Consider the following 19,783-nt stretch of genomic DNA (forward strand, 5'->3'; position numbering starts at 1 on the left):
TGTGTGCATACGTGTGATTAATATTAAAAATAAACAACACTCCTTCAAGATTTTAACAAAAAAATGCAAACAAAAATAATAGTTTATTTAATTTTGGCCATATGGTGAAAGGTGTTACAACAAAGTTAAAGAAAATATGTACAGTAACCTCTCAAACACAGTTCATCCACATTTTTGTTTACTCTGCAACATCTCCATCATTCCCTTCCCCTGTGTTGCTGCTCATTCACTTTCACACACACACGATCATACAGCTAGTTCTCTCTTTAAACATCCTTTTATTAATACATTCACCTGCAAAACACACTTCCTCTTACAAAAACAATCAGACATGCACACAGTGAGCTCTTGTCTATCTGAGGCTGTTGCTGTTTGGTTGTGATCCAGCGAGACCGGGGTGATCAGGACTGTGGCGGTTCTGCAATGAGAGAGTTTCAACGATTAAAAAGGATGAAGAAAAAGTTTAAAGACTTGCACTGAAAGACGAAAAAAACTGCCTAACTGATGTGCATTAAGGTTGCATAGTTAAACAAAACAGAAAATCTTTACGGCCACTAGACATGAACTGCACTTCACGTGTTTTTCACTCTGAAGCTACATTCACACCGCCCCAGCAACACGACCACTTCCAATGACAAGTCTATCTTAAACGCGCCTAAAGGGCTTCCCTGTTCGAAACTCTTTAGTTTACACGTCGCAATACACATTTCTTAGACCGCTTTTGGGTTCTACGGGGCTACCGTGGTGCAGCGGTAGGGCGGTTGACCTCTGATTAAAATATTGCAGGTTCAATTTCTGCCTTAGGCACAAGGAAGGTTGGCAGCAGAGCCACTATCAGTGTGTAAATGTGTGTGTGAATGGGAGTGTGACTGTAAAGCGCTTTGGGCCTTCTTTTTCAGGAAATATAGATGCAGATTTTTGCTTTAATTGTACGAGACAGAAAGTTCGTTGTATATGAGAATTCCTGGTGTTTCTGTAAATCAGGTTCGGGGTTAATTAAACACAGAAAGACCAAAGAAAGGTTTCTTACCTTCTTCTTTTTCTTGTCTTTCTTCTTTTTCTTACGGTCAGGATCGTCATCCCTCTTTTTCTTCTTCTTCTTGGGATCAGTGTCTGATGGAGTTTCTGTGGCATAAAACACAGAACGCGATCAGAGAGCTGAACCTGCGGGGCAGTCGTGCATGGGAAGGGGAGTTTGTGATGTACCTTGGGGTAATGGATCTTGCGGCCGATGATGCTTGTGCTTGTGTTTGCTCTTCTTCTTTGGAGGTTGTATGTGCATCAGTCTGTACTGTTCTGGGAGCTTATAAAAAAATAATAAAAAAATCATTTTATCAACATATTAAAAAAAGTTTGTTTGCATGTTACAACACTCAAAATGAAGACTATATATATTGTTATGCAGCGAAAAGAGTGGAGAAAAATGTCAGCAGGTTAGAGGTAGGAGTTTGGAGTTCATCATCATACCGGTCCTGTGTGTAGTCTGAAGCCTGTGAGCATAGTGCCAGTCAGTGGGCTGAAGGAATTTCCACACACTGGAGGCTTGTCTATCAGAGAGCGCAGAGAGCTGCCGTCCTGAGTGCCTGGAGAGTCGATCATACCTGCAGCACATTTTTATTTTACACACAGGTCAAAGAACAGCTGTGGACAGATCTCACCAGAATCAATGTGTTTTTTTGGTTTGATAAGCAAAAGCTCGATCCTTTTCATCTGCATATAACTTTGGACCAAGGTGTCTAATGCAGTGTAAACATCCTTTAAATTTCAACACTTTGTTGGTCGCGTTGTGAAAATCCTCATCTTCATCATCTTCTTCTTATCCCAAATTATTCAATAAGTATCATTAGCTCCATTGCCAAAACCAGAATTTACAGATACTATCTTGTTTCTTTCTGCATTAGAGCTGTGATCTGACGTTTTTAGGAATGTAACCACCAAAAACTGTTTATCTTCCGTCATAAAATGCAAACATCGTTGTACTTTTGAATATCTCACATTATTCAAAAACTGTTTAAGATTTTGTCAAATCTACCAGTAAAGTGGACAAACTGTTTTTTTTATGAACAATTTACAATAATTCAGTAGGCAGATTCTCATGACCAATGAAACTTGTCACACATCTAAGAAAATGGTGTTTAATTCCCCTTTGCCCAAAGACAAAACCCTACAAAGGCTAATAATTAAGCTATTAACCATTTGGTTGGCAGATACCTGCTTTATCCTGAGAAACGGACAGCAGTTTTTCCCCGTTAGCTCACCTCTGTTAGTGTTTTGTCTGATCAAGGCTGGTTTAGAAACTTTGTATTATCAGAAGAACAGATGTTGACCTATCCTAAGTTTTCTGTACATCTATGTCAACCTTTCAAAGAATTATTTTAGCCACACCAAGAATATTAAATGTCTGTTTTAACTAAAACCTGGAGTCCTTTAGGAAACACTTGACATATTCATCACTGCAGACTGTTCTATCTGCTCTCTTTCTCATTGATAAATGCATGTCCCTTAAAAATAATCTTGTACCTAGTTTATTAAGATCCCAAGCTTATCGTCATTTGATCGATTTACAAAGCAGTCCCATTGGTCTTTTAATTATAATGTTTTTAGCCAAAAATATAAAAACTTAAGTCTTTTCTAAGAGATAGTTGCTTCAGAGGAGTTCATTGGGAATTCATCTATGAATAGTGGGCACAGTAAGCCTGCCCCACTTCCCGTCATCGATCTGTTTACATGCTCTCCTGGTAGCTTACCGCCCCTCACAACCACAACCTAACAACATTACTGGTGCAACAAAAATGGTGAACAATATTGGAGCTATCCAGTCCTACAGTTTGGAGTCCGATTCCAGCTCAGACAAGGAAAACAAAGACGCACATGGATGTATTTGTCTGCAAATGGATGCATCCAAATGTAGCAGAGCAGGGAAACTGCCCGATTCCCAACAATTTGAATGAAGAAACTCTCAGATATGCAATTTTAAGCTTAATTTTTTATATATAACATGTTAAAAATGTATCAGTTAACTGTTATTAAATAATTACTGCTTTGTTTTACATTTTGTAGAGTCTAATAATACCCATGCAATTCTGATTTATAATTCCCTCGCTCTTTTTTTTGGTAGCTGTTTTTGATTATACCTATAAAAACTACTGCCCCAAATTGGTATTCTAGTGTGAGCATGTTTTGGTACACACCTGGTAATTCTGGCAGAAAGTTGCTGAGCTTCTCTTTCACTTTCTTCCCACAGAATTTGTTGTAGGCATGCTCCAAGTTGTAGTGCGTGATGAGGTTAGTGTTTCCCGTCAGTTCATTTCCAACTTAAAATAAAATAACAACAAAAAAGTTCGAATTAACGCAAAATAAGGGGGAGAAGAGACACACAGCCATTTTAGTAATTTAGGTACATAAAACAAAGGCACTAGCGCCACTAAACGGACACAAACAACTTTGATTACAATACTCACGAAACACATATAATAACAGGACATTTACTATGTGGATAAAAGCTGCGTTACATTTACAAATGGCTGTACATTTATTTCAGTTCAATTGAAAACAGAATACTCCAAACGAAAAGAAACAAAAAAGTTAGCAAGTGTTATGGCTTACTCTACTGACTCCAAAAACCTGTAACGTTAACGCTTACAGTTGTCTTTTTATTTTCCGAATTTTAATAAAATCTTGCTTGATGTACACAAATGTTTGCATTGTTTATTCAAATTACACAGTACAAGCAGTAGAACACATTCAACCGTACCAGGAAGCTCTCGCAGCAAGTAAAAGGGTTCATTCATGGCTCCCGTCTTTCGCAGAGTAGGCCCGTCATCCCCGAGCTGTGGTGTCATCTGCCCCGCCATTGGCACTTGATTTTGCGGCATAGGTGGCGGAGGTTTACCCGGTCCGAAACCCAAAGACGACGACCCGGGAGGTCCCTGAGCTTCATTTTGCCCAAACAGAGTTGAAAACATTTCCGTCATACTTATCAACGGAGATACATTTACACCGAGACGAAAAGCCGGTTTTGTTTAGCTTCTGGCCTGTCGATGGAGGAAGGATCACCATGTATCCATCCGAGAGCCAACTACACTACTCCTCGCTTCTTTGTGCGGCTTTATTTCCCTGGACCGAATACCGTAATGAAGAGCACAAACACGCAGCATACCGTAATATGTTTATATGCAAGAGTCCAAGTTCCAGAACGTATTTTTTTTCTTTATTCAGAAATATAAAAACAAACAAAATATACAAAATCATTTCCTGTCAGCTGATTTGATGATCACACATCAAAAACATCAGCAGGACAAAGGGAAGAAGACAGCTTTTCAAACTCAGCTACAGCGGCCTGTAAAGATAAAAAAGAAAATATAAAAACATGTCCACTGAACCTTACGCAAAGATCTGATGATGGTAATAAAAACAATGTCCATTTAAACATAAGGTTTAGCAAAGAAAACTGCATTTATCCAACTAATAAATTCTCTTTTAGCAAATGTTTAAACCCTAAGGAAAGGTTCAAGTAGCCTGGAGAATTCATATAAGAGCTTTTCTTAGGCCAAACATTTGGTGTTACAGTATAACTATAACAATATTACTAGATAATTCAATACACATTTAGTAAACTCAAACTTCTTTTGCATAACAACAGAGTCAGTCTATTATTCATCTCACCTTCCACTCATTGACAGCTGTGGAAATCCGCTGTTCAGTCTGAGCAATATTTTCTCTTCCTGCCTGAACCTTCTGAGCCAGAGCAGCATTCTCTGCTTGAATCTTCTTCAGCTCCAGTCGCAGGAAGGCCTCCTGTTTTTGGTAATACGGCATCAAAAAACTGCAGAAGTCTTGCTCAGGGATTCCACTTGGACGCCTAAGAAAGCATATGAGAAGAAATTGTAGGACAAAATAAGGCAAAAATATTAAAGACCTAGATCAATGAAAACTGTGTTTCTGGTGTTTTTAACATGTTCTTGTGGCATTTTTTTTCCTGATGGAGGACATATATAAAGAAAACCAAGCTCAAAATTGCATTTCTAACTATCCCTTTGTTCAGATCATTGTGTTTGAAAAAACTTGTAGCTATGTCTAAACTACAATGGGCGGGCCACAAGCTCCCTACTCTGCTCCATTCTGTACATGCACTTGTAGACGACTAGACTAGTCTTTGTACTCCTTGTCTGAGCAGCCATTTGGCTCAAAACTATACAGCCGGATATCTCCAATATTGCTCGCCATTATGATTGCACCGGTAACATTATATTGAGGGTGTGATGGGCTGTATGGTTGTGGAAGAGCAGGTAAACAGCTCTCAGTTATGGCTGACAGGAATTTGGGGTGATGGTCTTTGTCCCACGCCAGCATTCCACTCACAACTCGGAGGCAAGTTTCAAAGGAACTACTCCTGCTCTGCAGAAAACCTGACCTAGAAAACAACACGTAATTTTAAATTTAGGCGAAAAACAGCATAACCATAATTAAGACTACTGACAACACATTTAAAATACTGTAGATCAAAAGATGATTGAAGTGAGTTTTAACCATCCAAATTTTGCCTACAAGACAACGGCACTGTGAAACAGTGGAGTTATGTAAGTAGGGGTTGTGAAATCTAGATATACTATTCAATTACAAAAATGAAGTAGGCAATGACCCCAGTGAATCAAATACAAAATAAATGAAACCCTTGTTTTGCTCAGTAAAATCAAGAAAACTACTGTATCTTGGTGGTACTCTATTCGTGAACTGGTAGTTTAAATTTGTAGTACATGTGGTTGTTCTGTAAGGAAACAGAGCATAATGAGGTCAATAATGAAATGTTGGCGTATTATGCAAGAATTGAGGTTTCATTCTGGATACCGACCATGCAGGGTTTGGATCGTTTTTAGCAGCATCTTCCAGCTTGTCGAGCTCATTCAACTTGAACTCCAACATGCCTTCTTCGGTTAGCCTGCTGATGTCCTCCTGTTTATGAATGCAGAAACAAATAATAATCAAGTTCAACCTGAGACTTAAAACTGGAGGATGTTTGTGTTCTTCACCTGAATAGTTTTCTGCAGCTCCTCTGCAAACTTCTTGTGAATGCTTTCCATCTTCTGGGGATTCTTCTTATACAATGGACGGAACATGCTAGCAAATCCTTTGTCACTGATAAGGACAATATTATATATGATCATGAACACTCACTGGCGAATTGAATACATTTATATCACTAGATCATACTAGAAGTGTATTTCTATTTTTCATTTGACTAATTCTTTACATTTTTTTTTTATAAAAAATATATAAGGTGACATAAAGCTGTTATACGTCAGTAAAAACATACCTGGCGATCTCTACGAATTTTTTTAAACTTTTCTGCATCACTTTGTCAAACAGCTTCAGCCTATTGTACTGAACGTTGGTTTCCTCTGCTGGTTTATTCACGCCATCCGTGTTCGACATCTGTGAGGAAGCCTCTCCCAGGGCAGCGTTTGTATTCTTTTCGTTAAAGTTGTCTTCTTCAACTCTTTCCGATAGCTGCTGAGGACAGCTGCTTTCCTCCATGTTTACCTTTTTCCCCTTACCCGCCAATTCTACGGCGAGTGGCGGCGTCCAAAAAGAATCTGAACGCCCCTCTTGGCCGCATGCGCAGTAGAAGAGTTGCGCTCAGCTGTCGTTTTCACTTGTCCTCTTGAGGCTGCTGTCCCTTCTGTCAGCATGGGCTTAATCACAGGACTCTTCACTTTTTTGTATCACTTTCCCCAGATTTACAAATGGCTGCTGAAGCCGTACTACATTGTGTCCTTTTCTATGACTGTCGCATTCTTGCTGGTACGGAAAACTCCAGGTCTTTGTGAGCACCTGTCAAGCGCCCGGGACGACGGGAACTCTTGCGAGTTTGACTGGGTGAGCATGTGAGACATATAGTGTTGCGCCAGTGTGCTGCCTGATGTTATATATAGCAGATTTAATTCATCACCGGAAATAAGGATGTGTAAAGTCTCTCATTACGTTTGTTTTATTATTATTTTCCCTCTTCTTTTTTTTCTAAAAGAGAGAATTGGAGATTCTCATGTTTCTGAGTGCCATAGTGATGATGAAGAACAGAAGAGCCAGTAAGTACCCCAAAGATTTTACAGTTTTGATGGAAATGCTGTTTAGTGTTACCTTTTATTTTATTTTATAACTTATACTGAAAAATCCTGAGGAAAATTTTGAAACCAACAGAGACCCCACTCCAGGGGTAGATTCAGGAAGTGATTCACTGAAAACGTGCCTTTATTGTGTAAACATAACAGCATGATTCCACCCTGGTTTGACCTTGTAGTCTCAGTGCCTTTTTTCTCCTCCCTTCCTCTTCCTCAGTCACCATGGAGCAGCACATCGGCAACCTGTTTATGTTCAGTAAAGTGGCCAATGTCATCCTCTTCTTCCGACTGGACATCCGGTTTGGCATCCTCTACCTTGCTTTGTGTGTCGGTCAGTGACCTTTTACAAAAAGCTGTCCAAATTGTTTTTAAATGGCACCTGTGATTATCTTAAATGAAAAATTACTTATTTAGGTCCCTTGGATTTCATTCTACCACCCCAATACTGTGACTTTCCCTGGGAAAACACTTGATCAAAATAAAACTCAAAGCACTTTTGAAATTTTAATGACTTACCAGTTATAGCTATTGGTAAACCAATCTGCAGTCAAGGTCAATGCACAAGAAAACACCAGTTATTTCTTTGAAATAGACAATCCAAAGAATCTTGTGAGGAAATTCTAATTCTGAAATTCTCAATTTGCCTTCAGACATAAACATTACAATAAGGTTAACTTCTTTCTAAAGAAACAATTAGTGTTTTTTGTGGTTGCAAACATTAGAAGCTTTTTTTTCCAGTTAATACTGTTTTCTCTAAAAAAAAGTCTGAAAGTCAAGATCTCAGTGCATATGCTAAGGAAGCCTGTAAGGAGGTCAACATTTTTCACTCATTACTTAGTATTTTACAGTATTAAACACATTTTTGTCACCAAGTGTTAAGGCACTGACATAAAAATATATAACGTTTGAAGTGTTCAGATTTCATAAAAAGATTACATGGATTTTGTCAAAGAATCGAATTTCTATCAACACTTCAATTTTTGTTTAAATGAGTTGCAAGAATCTGCTATATAGCAGCTTTGGAAATTATGCTGTAAAAAAATGGATAATGGAGTTTTGAGTACTTTTAATATTTGATTAAATGTGAACCAACATGGATGAAAACAGCATATCCACTTTTTCAAACATTTTTTGGATTAATGTTAAGCTTTTGTCTGTCGTTTCCAGCATTTGTAATGACCTGTAAGCCTCCTCTTTACATGGGTCCAGAGTACATGAAATATTTCAGCGACAAGACTATAGACGTAAGTTCTCTGTGTTGTGAGAACTCATTTGCATTTCTGTTGGACTGCTAAAAAAATAAATGTTTTACTGATGAAAGAAATGTGTGCAATGTAATTTAGTGTTATTGGTTCATTAGGAGGAGCTTCAGAGGGACAATCGAGTGACCTGGATTGTGGAGTTTTATGCTAACTGGTCATCTGAGTGCCAGTCTTTTGCACGCATCTTCGCCGATCTTTCTCTCAAGTAAATAATTTTTTTTACAAATATTTACCTTTGGCTTCCACAGAGGGACATTTTAAACCATTTAAAGACTTTTCATAGTCTTGACTTGTTTTTTTTTTTTTTTTTGAAATAGTCATGGTGTTTGGGATCATTAAAATGGAATGTAGGAAGTGTAATTTGATGGTAACACAAACGGATCTCCTGTTTTTGTCACCTTGCATACTGCAGGTACAACTGTGCTGGACTCCGGTTTGGAAAGGTGGACATCGGTCGATATAGCGATATCTCAGAAAGGTTCTTTATTTTTCTAAATTAATCCTACATTTGAGCATACATTATTAATACCTGATTTTTGTTCAGAATGGTTTAATTATTCCATTAAATCCTCATTCACAGGTACAGGATCAGTACTTCTCCTCTATCTAAGCAGCTGCCCTCATTGCTGCTTTTTCAAGGAGGACGAGAAGTTATGAGACGTCCAATGGTGGATAACAAAGGAAGAGCTGTTACTTGGACCTTTAATGAGGTGGGTTTTGGTCAGCTTTTAACAAATAAATTAACATTTTAAGAGTTATTAATAATAAAATCTATTTATACTCAAAAGGAGAACATCATCCGGGAGTTTAACCTCAATGAGCTTTTCCAGAAATCCAAAAAGCTCAACAAAAGCATGAGCTTGAGAGAGAAGCAGAACAGCGGTCAGCCAGAGGAGGGCAGCGATGAGCTCCTCGAGAACTCCGATTCAAACCAGCCAACAGAGAGCAAGAAAGACCAGTGAAGGGATTCATTACTGCAAAGAAAACCAGTGCTTTTTGTTTTGTCTTTTTTTACCCCCAGGCCTGACAATGTAAAAATGAACATTACTAAGTAACAGAAATAAGATCTGATTAAAATGTTTGCAGTTTGATTAAAAAACACTCCTGGATCTGAAAAAAAGCATCTCTTCAATTTTTTGGCATTCAAAAGGTTAACACCTCATAACAAAATGCAATGTTATGTTGCATTTGTGAACATTGTTTACCTTTCTGTCAAAAGGGACAAATAAATAAGCGGAAGTTGAAACAGAAAGAAATCATGACATTTCCTCCTTGAAAAGTTTGACCTTTTATTTCTAGAAGACATTTTCTTAAAAACTCTTTATAAGGCCATTTTGGAAATGTTTTTAATGTATTCATTACAGATATTTGTGAAACTAGTTCCATTCATCACAGCTCACAACAGCAGTATATTTATTTCACTTTTAAGTGTCCTGTTTCCACGCACACAGTTTCAGATTGTTCAGTGGCTACAATCCTTGGCTGGAGCCAAAACAAAAAAAACAATAGATGGTCTTTTTTTTATTTCTGCATGGCAAACGCTTGTGCCATTAAAATGTATTTCCTTTTGCCATCCACAACTGAACTGGGTTAAGGATTGAAGCCAACATTTCTAATAAAAGCAAAATGTCACCAGAAGACAAAAAGAAACAACATGCATGCCAGAGACAAAGCTTGGAGGGTTAAAATCCTGCAATAGTTGTTTGGGTGGACTGGTACCTAAATGTGCTTATAGCATCCTCCCCCCCTCCCCCCTCCAAAGATGAGTCCTTTTCAAACAGCTTTGACTTTCGACTGCAACGAATGATGGGGGGAAAATGAAATAAATAAAACTTAAATATTGTCCAATTTATTCCTTTTTATGAACATCTCAAAATGAGCAAAACAAATTGACAAGTAAAATCTATTCTACTTGACTTTTCTTCCAGCAAATGTGGAAAAAGTAAAAAAAAATAAATAAAAACAAACTCAAGGCATCACCCATTAAACACAGAATCAAACCAAATACTAGTCCCTCCTTAATTTATTTGATGTTGCTTATAAACTTTTTTCATTGAAAATAATCAGAATTTTTCTTTTTATAGCCAATAACAAACTTAAAAAAATGTACTTAGGTCCAAGGTCATATCTTCTGATAAAATAAATAAGCCCTTCCCTCACTGCTCCTTTGTGGCTGGCCACCAGTTAATGTTTGCGGTCGCTAGCCTCTCAGCTGTTAGACAAATATCACAGAAAAGGATCAACTAAAAACACAAGAAAAAGAAACATTTTAAAGCTACAAAGAGATTTTGCATAATGTCTTTAGCATACACATTACAAGCGTACATTCCACAAAGATGCTTGTGCTGCAGTCGAGAGAATTAAAAGTTTCCTTGTGGCTTTTTCAAAAATAATCGTAATTATTTTCACGTTAGTTGTCCGATTCCAAGATCACGATTTCTCTTTGGACGACATGAAATTCCAGCAAAAGCTCGATAGTGGCTGATGCAGCCATCAACAGCAGACGGGATTCCGCTCCGGTGTTTCTTCCATGAATAACAACATACAGTACATTTGCCAACCTCATCTATAGTGCTTTTCAATACCTGACAATTTCACCCAATGACGAGCCATACTATTTTATACACAAATATAAAACCATATTAAGAAAAATGTTTATAAAACTAAATTGATACAGTTTACAGGTTGGGTATTTTTGTGACGTTGCGGTCCATTTATGTGTTTCCATTGGTCAACAGACTAATTTTCCTACCTTTTAAAATAGAGTTAAATCCTTTTCTCAACTGTTGAACGCCCTTCTGAAAAATGCTCATATTCCAAAAAAAACAAAAAAGATGCATGTTTTCTCAACATATCTGTACCCAGCCGTGTTGACACAGTCATATCAGTCTATGGCTCACAAAGTGGTTAAATGGAAACTTCAGTGTCCCCAGTTTGTTTTTGTTCAAAACGGAGAGGCTGGCAGAGTTGGCTCGTGGCGTTTAAAAAGGACAACAGGAGTACCACACAGGCTTGCTACTTGCGACCAGTCCAGTAGGAAAGTTTCTCGCCACGGGCCTCAATTCTTGGTTATTTTCCAGCTCGGGTGAGAGCCAAGTAGACCACATCCATTGAGCATCTTCCCTCTTCCTCGCAATAGTGTCAATCAAACTGAAATCTCATACGTGGTCCCTCCAACGCCGGTTACCTTCTTCACCCCGCCCGCTGGTTTGGATATTGTGTGATTGGCCAAAATTGGGCGAAAGGTGGGTCTGATCGGGCAGCCGTTGGAATGGGGGGAAAATGGAGGAGGTTGGAGAAAATTAGGGGGAAGGGGAAAAAAAAAAGAGGTGAGAAGGTCTAATTTCAAAATATAAAACAACTTCTTTATTCTAAGAAACTTGTAAGGCGTTTGGTATTTATACTTGTGGAATAAAGAAAGGACATTGACATGGCAGACTAAAGACGTACCACTATTGTTTCATGTAGCAACTACACACAGCGTCATGCTTTAATGATACACACATTCTAACCACTTAAACAATCTTTCCAAGGATGTATTCAACTGTTTGATAAAAGGAATTCAGGCTGACTAAACCCATGCATGAGGAAAAAGGAGACTCACACAGATCAGGGAGGAAGAGGAGGGCTGACATAAACCAGGCGGGAAGAAGAGAGGAAAGAGAAGGATGAGGTAAGGTGGCAGGCCGGCGAATATGAAGACGGGTCACTACTCACTGTGGAGCCTGGTGCCCTCCTCCGACATCTCCCCCTACCACCATAGTGCCCCCTCCTGTAGGCCGAAGCTTGTACTGAGACCCTGTCTCCCCAGTGTAAGCTGTGGACTTGCTGAGGGAGAGGCCACGGGGAGGTGGGGAGATAGGAGGCTCTAGCGAACGAGCCCCGGGGGAAGAGGACAAGGAGGAAGTGTTACGAAGGGCTCGGGAGGAAAGGTCCTGGCCATACTGGAGAAGGTGCTGGGCCTCGGGAGGCCGAGGGGAGGTGGGGGGTGGTGGGCTGACAGCACGAAGGTAGGCCCTATGAGGGGAGGAGAAAGTGGCAGAGCCCTGGAGCAGCTGCCCCTCCCTCTGCTGGGCGATCTGAGCCGAGAGGAAGGGCGACGTGTAGCCCTTCAGCGGGCTACTGGGTGACACCACCCTAGGCTGGCCTGCTTTAGCTGAAGAGGGAAAGGGGCCGGGAGGCTTCTGCGGCGACAACTCATGAGCGGCTGACTCGAACTCAGGGCTCTCGGAGGGAGACAGCAGGCTGTCATAGGACAGGCTGCCGTTCCGAGGCGTCTGATTGGCCAGACTTTTGTAGCTTGTGTCTGTGGTGCCCTCTGACTGCAGTGTGGCCAGAGGGTTGTGTGCAGTCTGTGCTGAGCGCAGGCTGGAGGAGTGTGAGCCGGCGGCAGACAGAACCAGCGAGGACGGGTAGGAGGTGTAGGAGCGCCCAGTCAGGGAGTGACCCGACACGCCCCCCGATACCCCACCAGCAGCTCCGCCAGGGCCTCCAGAGCCCTTACCCCTCTCCCCTCCCCCTCTGCGCACCCCTACACCTCCCCCCACCAGCGTGACCCCATCCAGGCTACTTGGCTCTGAGCGATAGCTAGGTTGGCGGCTAGACTTGAGGATGGAGGGGCACGGAGAGTCAAGACTCTCACCGCGGATCATCTGAGGCGAGAAGAGGAGAAACAAAACAAAAGCAGAGAAGGAGAAGCGTTACGGAGAAAAAAAGAGTGATGAATGTGACAGCATGAGTGAGGAGGGGCAGAACCATATCTCAAGAAGAAAAAGCAGAAAACAAACAACTAATTTGGTATCAATTATAACTGTACACCAAATAAAAATAAATAAAAAAGGTGATGGGGGGGGGGGGCTGGATGCTTGACTGGTGCTCTACTCCATCATCACACTACTTGATTGGAAACACTGGTTTGAACAAACACTGACACTGCATGTGAAAGACTGTGTGTTTCCACACGTAAATGACGGTACATAATGGTAAATAAACTGTACATTCCAGTCAATGCAGTCTTAGGGGTAAAGATCAATCCAACACACAGAAACAGTCAAAGGGAGACACGCAGTGAGACTTACTGCTCAACCGACGGCCACTGAACGGTCAATTCAAAGTAAAGCAAAAAAAAGGGTGACGGATTATTATTGAAATAGAATAAAGACTGATAACAGTTAGCTCTGAGATGGACACACTTCGTTGTCGTTTCTTTTTCTTTTTCTTAATTGGCACATCTACGCTCGTCTTACATTAGTTAAAAAAATAAAATAAAAAAATCAAGGCAAAACCATTCGCTGCATATGAATTTAACCTCTTACCCCAATAATTGCACCCAGACAAACACGTTAAAAGTGACGTGAAGGAATTTGTTTTCCAGTGTACCTTATTCGAATGTGAAATAGCAGAATGGTTCCTCCCCGGACTGTTGTAAGCTAGTCTGTACTTGAACATGGATGGTGTGGGTGGAGCTTCAGTTAACAAACTGCTCTCTGTGGTGGGACAGGGGGGGGGGGGGGGGGAGTATTAGAATGACAGATATGGATTATTAAATGTAAAAAAAAACATTTAAACACTTAAGTGACAAGAAAGAGACTCTGGACCTTATGTGCAACATTCTGCAGATCCATGCTATTTTGGCAGATTTATCAATGCGTGCATGCCAATGTATGTATTTATGCATGCATCAGAATTGGCAGAATTATTGTCACATACATTGTGCGACTGCAGCAGCAGTCTTGTATACATACACGCGTGTGTGTACAGCTCACCATGATCAATGTCAATGATGCTTAGCTAGTCTACAGTGACAGAGGTTTGATTCCTACACTCAATATTTGCCTTGAATAGATACAGTCACTGGACTGATGTGTACAGCTTAAACTGAAATCAACTGAGAGACAGTTTAAAAAATGAAGGTAAGAAAATGGTTGGATTGTTTGATTAAGATATTCTTCAATATCCATTTAGAAACGGCAGTGCTAAGTCAGCAAGGAGAAAAAGAAAAATTAAGCAGCTACAGTTTAACAATTCAGAAGGAGCAGAGAGCATACAGGAGCTAGGACAGCTGCTCCCCTGTTATGAACAGCTTGCTTCATCTTTCTATCTCGTCGGTGCTTTTCCACCTCTGTCACCACTACATGTGTACACATCACTATAGGTGTGTTTGGGTCCTTTATGGAACACGTCATGGTAGGTATGTTTGTGTCAACATGAATTATTTGTGAATTCTGTCCTCAGGTATGCAGGAAAATGTGTCCCTCACCCTCAGTGTCAGGAGGAGGCAAGCCAGAGTACTGAAGATCCGGTTTTGGAGGAGGTGGAGCCTCTGCATCAGCTGACTGGCTTTCCATCTGATCGAGACTGCTCTTAGACTGGAAATAACAAATATTTACAAAATGTTGTTCAGCCTGACAACAGAAATGAAAGGCAGCTTCAGCAAGACCATTGGCAGCTTTCTATAACACAAGTTCCAGAAGGTTTAAGCATTTGATCACCATCTAAAGTAACTCCTACTTACATGATACGGCATTCCACGTTCTTTAAAGCAAAGATATCATTAAAAACCTGTAGATGCAACTCGGAAGTATCAGATTTCACACCAAACAAAGCCACTATAACCGTATCGTTTTCTTTAAAGGTTAAACAACCGTATTTTTCATCAGTGCAAGTATGAAAGGTCACTCAGGCTCAACCATTTAAACATCCCGTCAATGGAATATTCTAGATAGTTAAAAAACATGTTAAAAACAGAAATTGTAATTTCATTGTCTACATTTTAAACTAAAACGCAGTTTAATGAAAGCATTTCAGTAGAAAGTATTTAGTACATTTAACAAACCATGCCATCTTCCATTTGATTCTATTTAATTTCAGTTCTGCAAAATACCTTTATTTATTTATTATTACAAAACAATAAAAATTGGTATTTCATTGACGTATAAAAGGGTCACAAACTGCTCAAAAAAGCATTCAGCTGTATGTAACAGAAATGAACCAAAGTCTTTCAACTGCTAATAAAATAGCAGCAAATGAACTGTCTTTTCATTTTCACTGTCTGGTAATGTGCTGCTCTTTACTTTTTAGTATTGGATACTCAAGTTTATTGTATTATTTTATTGTATTAATTTATATGAAAATTCTTGTTGTAATTAACATTTTGAGAGCCAGTTAGCATTACATACCCTTGTGCTATGTCGGTCATTCTGTATGCCATTGTCCAGGATTTTGGCTTCTAGTTGAGCCTCAGTAAGAGATGGTCTGAGAAATGGTGGCTGTACTTCCATTTTCTGATGCATATATGGACGTCCTGTATACCTACAAAATATATATGACAAAATTACATGTTTTCTTATACAACCGCTAAACATCAACAACAACAGAAGAGTGTTGTTTATTCTAGCACTAGGATATATTTTCAAGGAAAGTCTGTGTTCATTTATTCCATTAACTAGTTAAAAAAAGAAAGAAAGCTGAAAGGCAAATAAAGAAAGAAAAACATTTGTGCAAACACTATAAAAGACTGCATAAAAACATGAGTAACAGTAGAGTGAAAGAAAGAACAAAAGTAGAACAGGGCTAACCTGGGGGCCTGAGCCCGACACAGGATGTGTGAAATGTTCCTTGAACAGCCTTTGTTGAAAGGATTGACTCCTCCCCGAAACTTTCCTGTCACCTACAGAGGAAAAAGAAATTATACCATAAATAACAAAACAGAAAGATCAATTTTCATGTCATTACACTGCAACATACACAAATTTTAAAATATTAGTATTAAAAAAAAGGTCTGGACTAATTCAGTTCAGTAGCCAGCTACTGTCGTACCTGTTCATTCGTTGTCCTGCCGCGGGCCACCAGCACTATGTGGAACCCAGTTAGGCCAGCAACTGGGACGAAAAACAAGCCAGCCACACACATCACACCCATACTGGGATTTAGGATTAAGGAAATCACCGAGACGGACATTGTGTTTCCTGTTAATCCTGACTGGAGAAGACTAAAAAGTTCTGCACAGCTTCTTATCAGAGAACTTAGGAAACTAGTGACATGGTTGAATACTTTCACATTTCTGTAAACATTCAGACTGCAGGATCACTGTTCTAATAAAACAAACACTTGTTATGAGCATTTGGAGAAAAACATCTTAGAGGTTAACGGTGTGACTACACTGTGACGGTGACATATGGTAAGGTTTGTTGTGCAAACAGCATACGGTCAATGTGCTATTACTCTTCACTAAGAGGGACCCAATGTTAAATTTTTATTTGACAATAGAAAATAGCTTTGGCAGTCACACTTTAATCACTGGGACTACAAATATGACAAACGAGAGGAGGAAAAAGTAAAGGAATCATTTTTCTGACTGCCATGCTCCGAGGAAAAGATACGTAACAGCAGCCTGTGGCGTGTCCAGCTGCTGGCGGTGGTTCAGGACATAAACCAAGCCGAAGCTAAACACATCGATGATATGGGTGGTAAGAGAAAGTAAAAACAGGAAGAAATAACGATAATTCCTCCGGCCGATACAGTTGTTCACCCACGGACAATGGTGGTCAAAATCCTGGGGGACAGAGGCATTCACAAATATAAGTTTTATGAACACAACCAACAAATAAAGAAACCAGAAAAAGAATTAAACTTGAAATGAGGAGAGTTTTGGGTCATTTCAAATTGAAGGAAAAAATGAACCTGTAAAAACTCCTTCATAAGGTTTGCTTCTGTGTGTGTTAGCAATGAGCTCCCGAAACGCTGAGCCTACTGAATGATATTGTTACATGTGTAAGAGTGGGTACCTCCACACAGTTGTCACAGACTGAGCAGTGCGAGCAGCGTGGAGGGCGGTAGAAGCGGCAGGTGGAGCACCACTTCATGCGCACCTGGATCGCTTTGATCTCAACCGTCTTATAGAGAGGAGCACGGAAATCATCCTCTTTGTCCTCATCCTCCTCCGCTACAGAATAAAAAACAATACAACACTGAACTCTTACAGCTGATTTATCTCATGATCTTTTCTGAAACCTTGCAGTTCGGTGGCGTTTTGCTCATATTTTACCATGGAAAAGGTCTGATCTATCTGAGCATATGGAGCAAGTCTATTAACACAAAAACTGCTTCATACCTCTGGGGAAGATTCCAGGATCCATGAAAGTCGCCATGCAAAAGTTGGCAAGAGTGAATATGAAGATTACAGCGATGTAAATGGGGACAACCGGAGAGACAGAATCAGACAGCCATGGGCACCTGTTGAAAAAAAGGGAAAAATTTGTTGACAAGACTCAATTTGAACAAATGAAACCTCCAACTGCACAGCAGGAACACTTTTGAAGTAGAACTAAAGATGATTGGAGTAGGACTTCTCGTAGATTTTGCTTCAACTATCAGAATAAATAAAAAACATGTGGTCAAAGGTTTATGCACCAGGCTCTTAACATATACATCACCACAAACCATTTGTCATGGTTTCTTTCTCCTTTGGTTATGAAAATAGCCGAAGGAACACTCACGTGAAACAGAAGAAGAGAGATGTAGATCCAACGAGGAAAGTGGTGGCTGCAGACACCGGGACGTATCGGCTTGGTCGAAATGGTCGGGGAGGAGAAGAAACAGCCGTTCCTACTCCTCCCCCACCTCCCCCACTGCTCAAACCCGGCATTAGGGACAGAAAGAGGGGGGACAGAAGACAGACGGAGAAAGAGATCTACAGTCTATCAGCTATGGAGGGGGGGGGGGGGTCACAGGTCAAATGGTGAATTTAGTGTTAGCTTGGGGGGAGGAGCCATGATGACAGAATGGAGAAGAAAACCAAAACTATGCAAAGCAGCAGCGGAATGGAAACATGAGGAATTCTCTGTGTGCAGGATCTAAATGCACCCTGGCACTGATTTAAAAGCAAGGTTTCCCTCAACTAGATGGATAGAAAATACAAATCGCAGTGTGGATACTAAGCTTGCGGAAAATATTTCGATTGTATTCAAAGATCTTAGCTGCTGAAGAAACTTAAAGTGATACAAAAATAGAAATTGATAAATATTTTTATATGGCTTAAATGCAACAATATTTGGTGCAAGAGTTTGAATGAATCTTGGTGCAATCGTATAAACACTGCTGTGGATGACCAAAGGGGCATCGAGCCTAAAAAAATACAGAAATTGTAACAATCTAGGTTTCTTTCCACTTTTCAAACTTGGTGATGGAACTAAAGCTTATAACTGTACTAAAGATTTGTTTAAGAAATAAAACGTCAAGATAAAGAAAGGAATATCAAAGAGGTAGTCAAGCCAGCTTAGGGCAAGAACACATAGGAGAGGAAAAGCAGAGGAGCGAGTGACGACTTCTGTGATGGTCCCTTAGGCACTGGGTGGACAAGAAACTGAGGATGGGAAAAAAAACTGAAATAAAATTCAGTTTCAAGCGGACTGAGAGAATCTGTTAAACATCAAACATAAGTCCAGCTGGAAGTTAATTGTAGTAATAAGATGAAAACAATTGAGAAAAAAAAAAGTCAAGTTTTGCCTTTGCAAGTAAAAGGCGCTGGTATCCAACTCTTTGATCGTCTGAGACCACTGTCTCCAGTCTGTTAGTGGTGGCAGTATTAACTCATTATATGAGAAGAACCCCAGCAAGTCCTCAGAGGTGCCACCAAGCTTGGTTTGCGGCTGGATTTAGTGACCGTTCCCACCTCAACAGTCTCTGTGGACAACACTTTTTTTCCATTCTGCATCTTCGTCTGTACAATGCAGCTGTTAGACGTTCTGATGCATGATTTCCTTTAACGGTATTTCTGGGTCTTGATCACTATCTTCCTCAGTTTGCAGTATACTGGATACTCCTGCAGAAACAGTTATATGAAAAATATAGTTAAGACCACTAGAAATAGGTCAATTCAAGGAAAAGAAAGGTACTTTTTTTCAACTTAACGGTTGATGTGGCCTCTTTTGTTAGCAAGGTCTACCAAATAAATGTGTACACAAACCAGTAACAAGGTAAAATCTCTAAAGCATAAACATGTCTCTACTAATCGTGTATGTCTGTGCTGTCCTATTGGTGTACTGCTAGAGACCATGGGACTCCAGATGAAAAATAACCTTGTGGTTAATTCTGGGTGTTATGATTCCGCATGCATTTTTTGAAATGTAAATACAATAAATTAATCCAATCTGGTACTTTGACTTCAGCATTACCACTTAAAAACATTAATGTATACAAACACACAGGAAAGAAATAGAAAATATGATCTGATATGTTTTCAGCTGTGTTGAGCTTACGATGAATATATTTCTATTCCAGGTGCTAATATTTTGGGCAATTGTAACTATGCAACGCACACAAAATTCAGCAAAACTGTCTGATTGGGCAATGAATTGGGCAAGGTTGAACATAGCCAGCAAAAAGAAATGCCAAAAATCTTCA

General features: G+C 39.8%; 4 protein-coding genes across 7 annotated transcripts; 1 reads left to right on the forward strand and 3 right to left on the reverse strand.

Moving 5' to 3' along the window:
* Positions 1–64: 64 nt before the first annotated feature.
* On the reverse strand, positions 65–4,170 carry med19 (mediator complex subunit 19). The gene is made up of 6 exons (XM_004073236.4): positions 3,755–4,170; positions 3,192–3,314; positions 1,468–1,601; positions 1,207–1,303; positions 1,031–1,125; positions 65–418 (listed from the first exon to the last, which is right to left on the reverse strand). Exons 1-6 carry the CDS (start codon positions 3,972–3,974, stop codon positions 353–355), a joined length of 735 nt encoding a protein of 244 aa, XP_004073284.1. The 5' UTR covers positions 3,975–4,170; the 3' UTR covers positions 65–352.
* An 18-nt stretch (positions 4,171–4,188) lies between these two features.
* On the reverse strand, positions 4,189–6,561 carry LOC101157951 (polyamine-modulated factor 1). The gene is made up of 5 exons (XM_004073238.2): positions 6,314–6,561; positions 6,030–6,135; positions 5,852–5,952; positions 4,666–4,861; positions 4,189–4,339 (listed from the first exon to the last, which is right to left on the reverse strand). Exons 1-5 carry the CDS (start codon positions 6,532–6,534, stop codon positions 4,274–4,276), a joined length of 690 nt encoding a protein of 229 aa, XP_004073286.1. The 5' UTR covers positions 6,535–6,561; the 3' UTR covers positions 4,189–4,273.
* Positions 6,562–6,595: 34 nt separating this feature from the next.
* tmx2 (thioredoxin related transmembrane protein 2) lies at positions 6,596–9,500 on the forward strand. Its single transcript, XM_004073239.4, has 8 exons — positions 6,596–6,876; positions 7,025–7,085; positions 7,336–7,449; positions 8,286–8,362; positions 8,479–8,585; positions 8,793–8,858; positions 8,961–9,090; positions 9,169–9,500. The coding sequence occupies exons 1-8, from the start codon at positions 6,688–6,690 to the stop codon at positions 9,340–9,342; spliced, it is 918 nt and encodes a 305-aa protein (XP_004073287.1). The 5' UTR covers positions 6,596–6,687; the 3' UTR covers positions 9,343–9,500.
* A 149-nt stretch (positions 9,501–9,649) lies between these two features.
* Positions 9,650–19,202, reverse strand: zdhhc5 (zinc finger DHHC-type containing 5). 4 transcript variants are annotated; one of them, XM_023959109.1, is made up of 12 exons: positions 19,053–19,202; positions 17,878–18,743; positions 17,493–17,614; positions 17,167–17,324; positions 16,762–16,934; positions 16,199–16,301; positions 15,958–16,049; positions 15,559–15,691; positions 14,640–14,748; positions 13,760–13,866; positions 12,098–13,032; positions 9,650–11,631 (listed from the first exon to the last, which is right to left on the reverse strand). In XM_023959109.1, exons 2-12 carry the CDS (start codon positions 18,024–18,026, stop codon positions 11,526–11,528), a joined length of 2,187 nt encoding a protein of 728 aa, XP_023814877.1. In that variant the 5' UTR covers positions 18,027–18,743; positions 19,053–19,202; the 3' UTR covers positions 9,650–11,525. The 4 variants fall into 4 exon arrangements, with proteins under 4 accessions (XP_023814877.1, XP_023814876.1, XP_023814878.1 ...); XM_023959111.1 differs by adding an exon at positions 11,985–12,008 and having other exon boundaries at positions 11,524–11,631; positions 17,878–19,202; XM_023959108.1 differs by having other exon boundaries at positions 17,878–19,202.
* Between the last annotated feature and the right edge of the window lie 581 nt (positions 19,203–19,783).

This window comes from Oryzias latipes, chromosome 10 (assembly GCF_002234675.1).
Source record: "Oryzias latipes chromosome 10, ASM223467v1".
Classification (NCBI taxonomy): Eukaryota; Metazoa; Chordata; class Actinopteri; order Beloniformes; family Adrianichthyidae; genus Oryzias; species Oryzias latipes.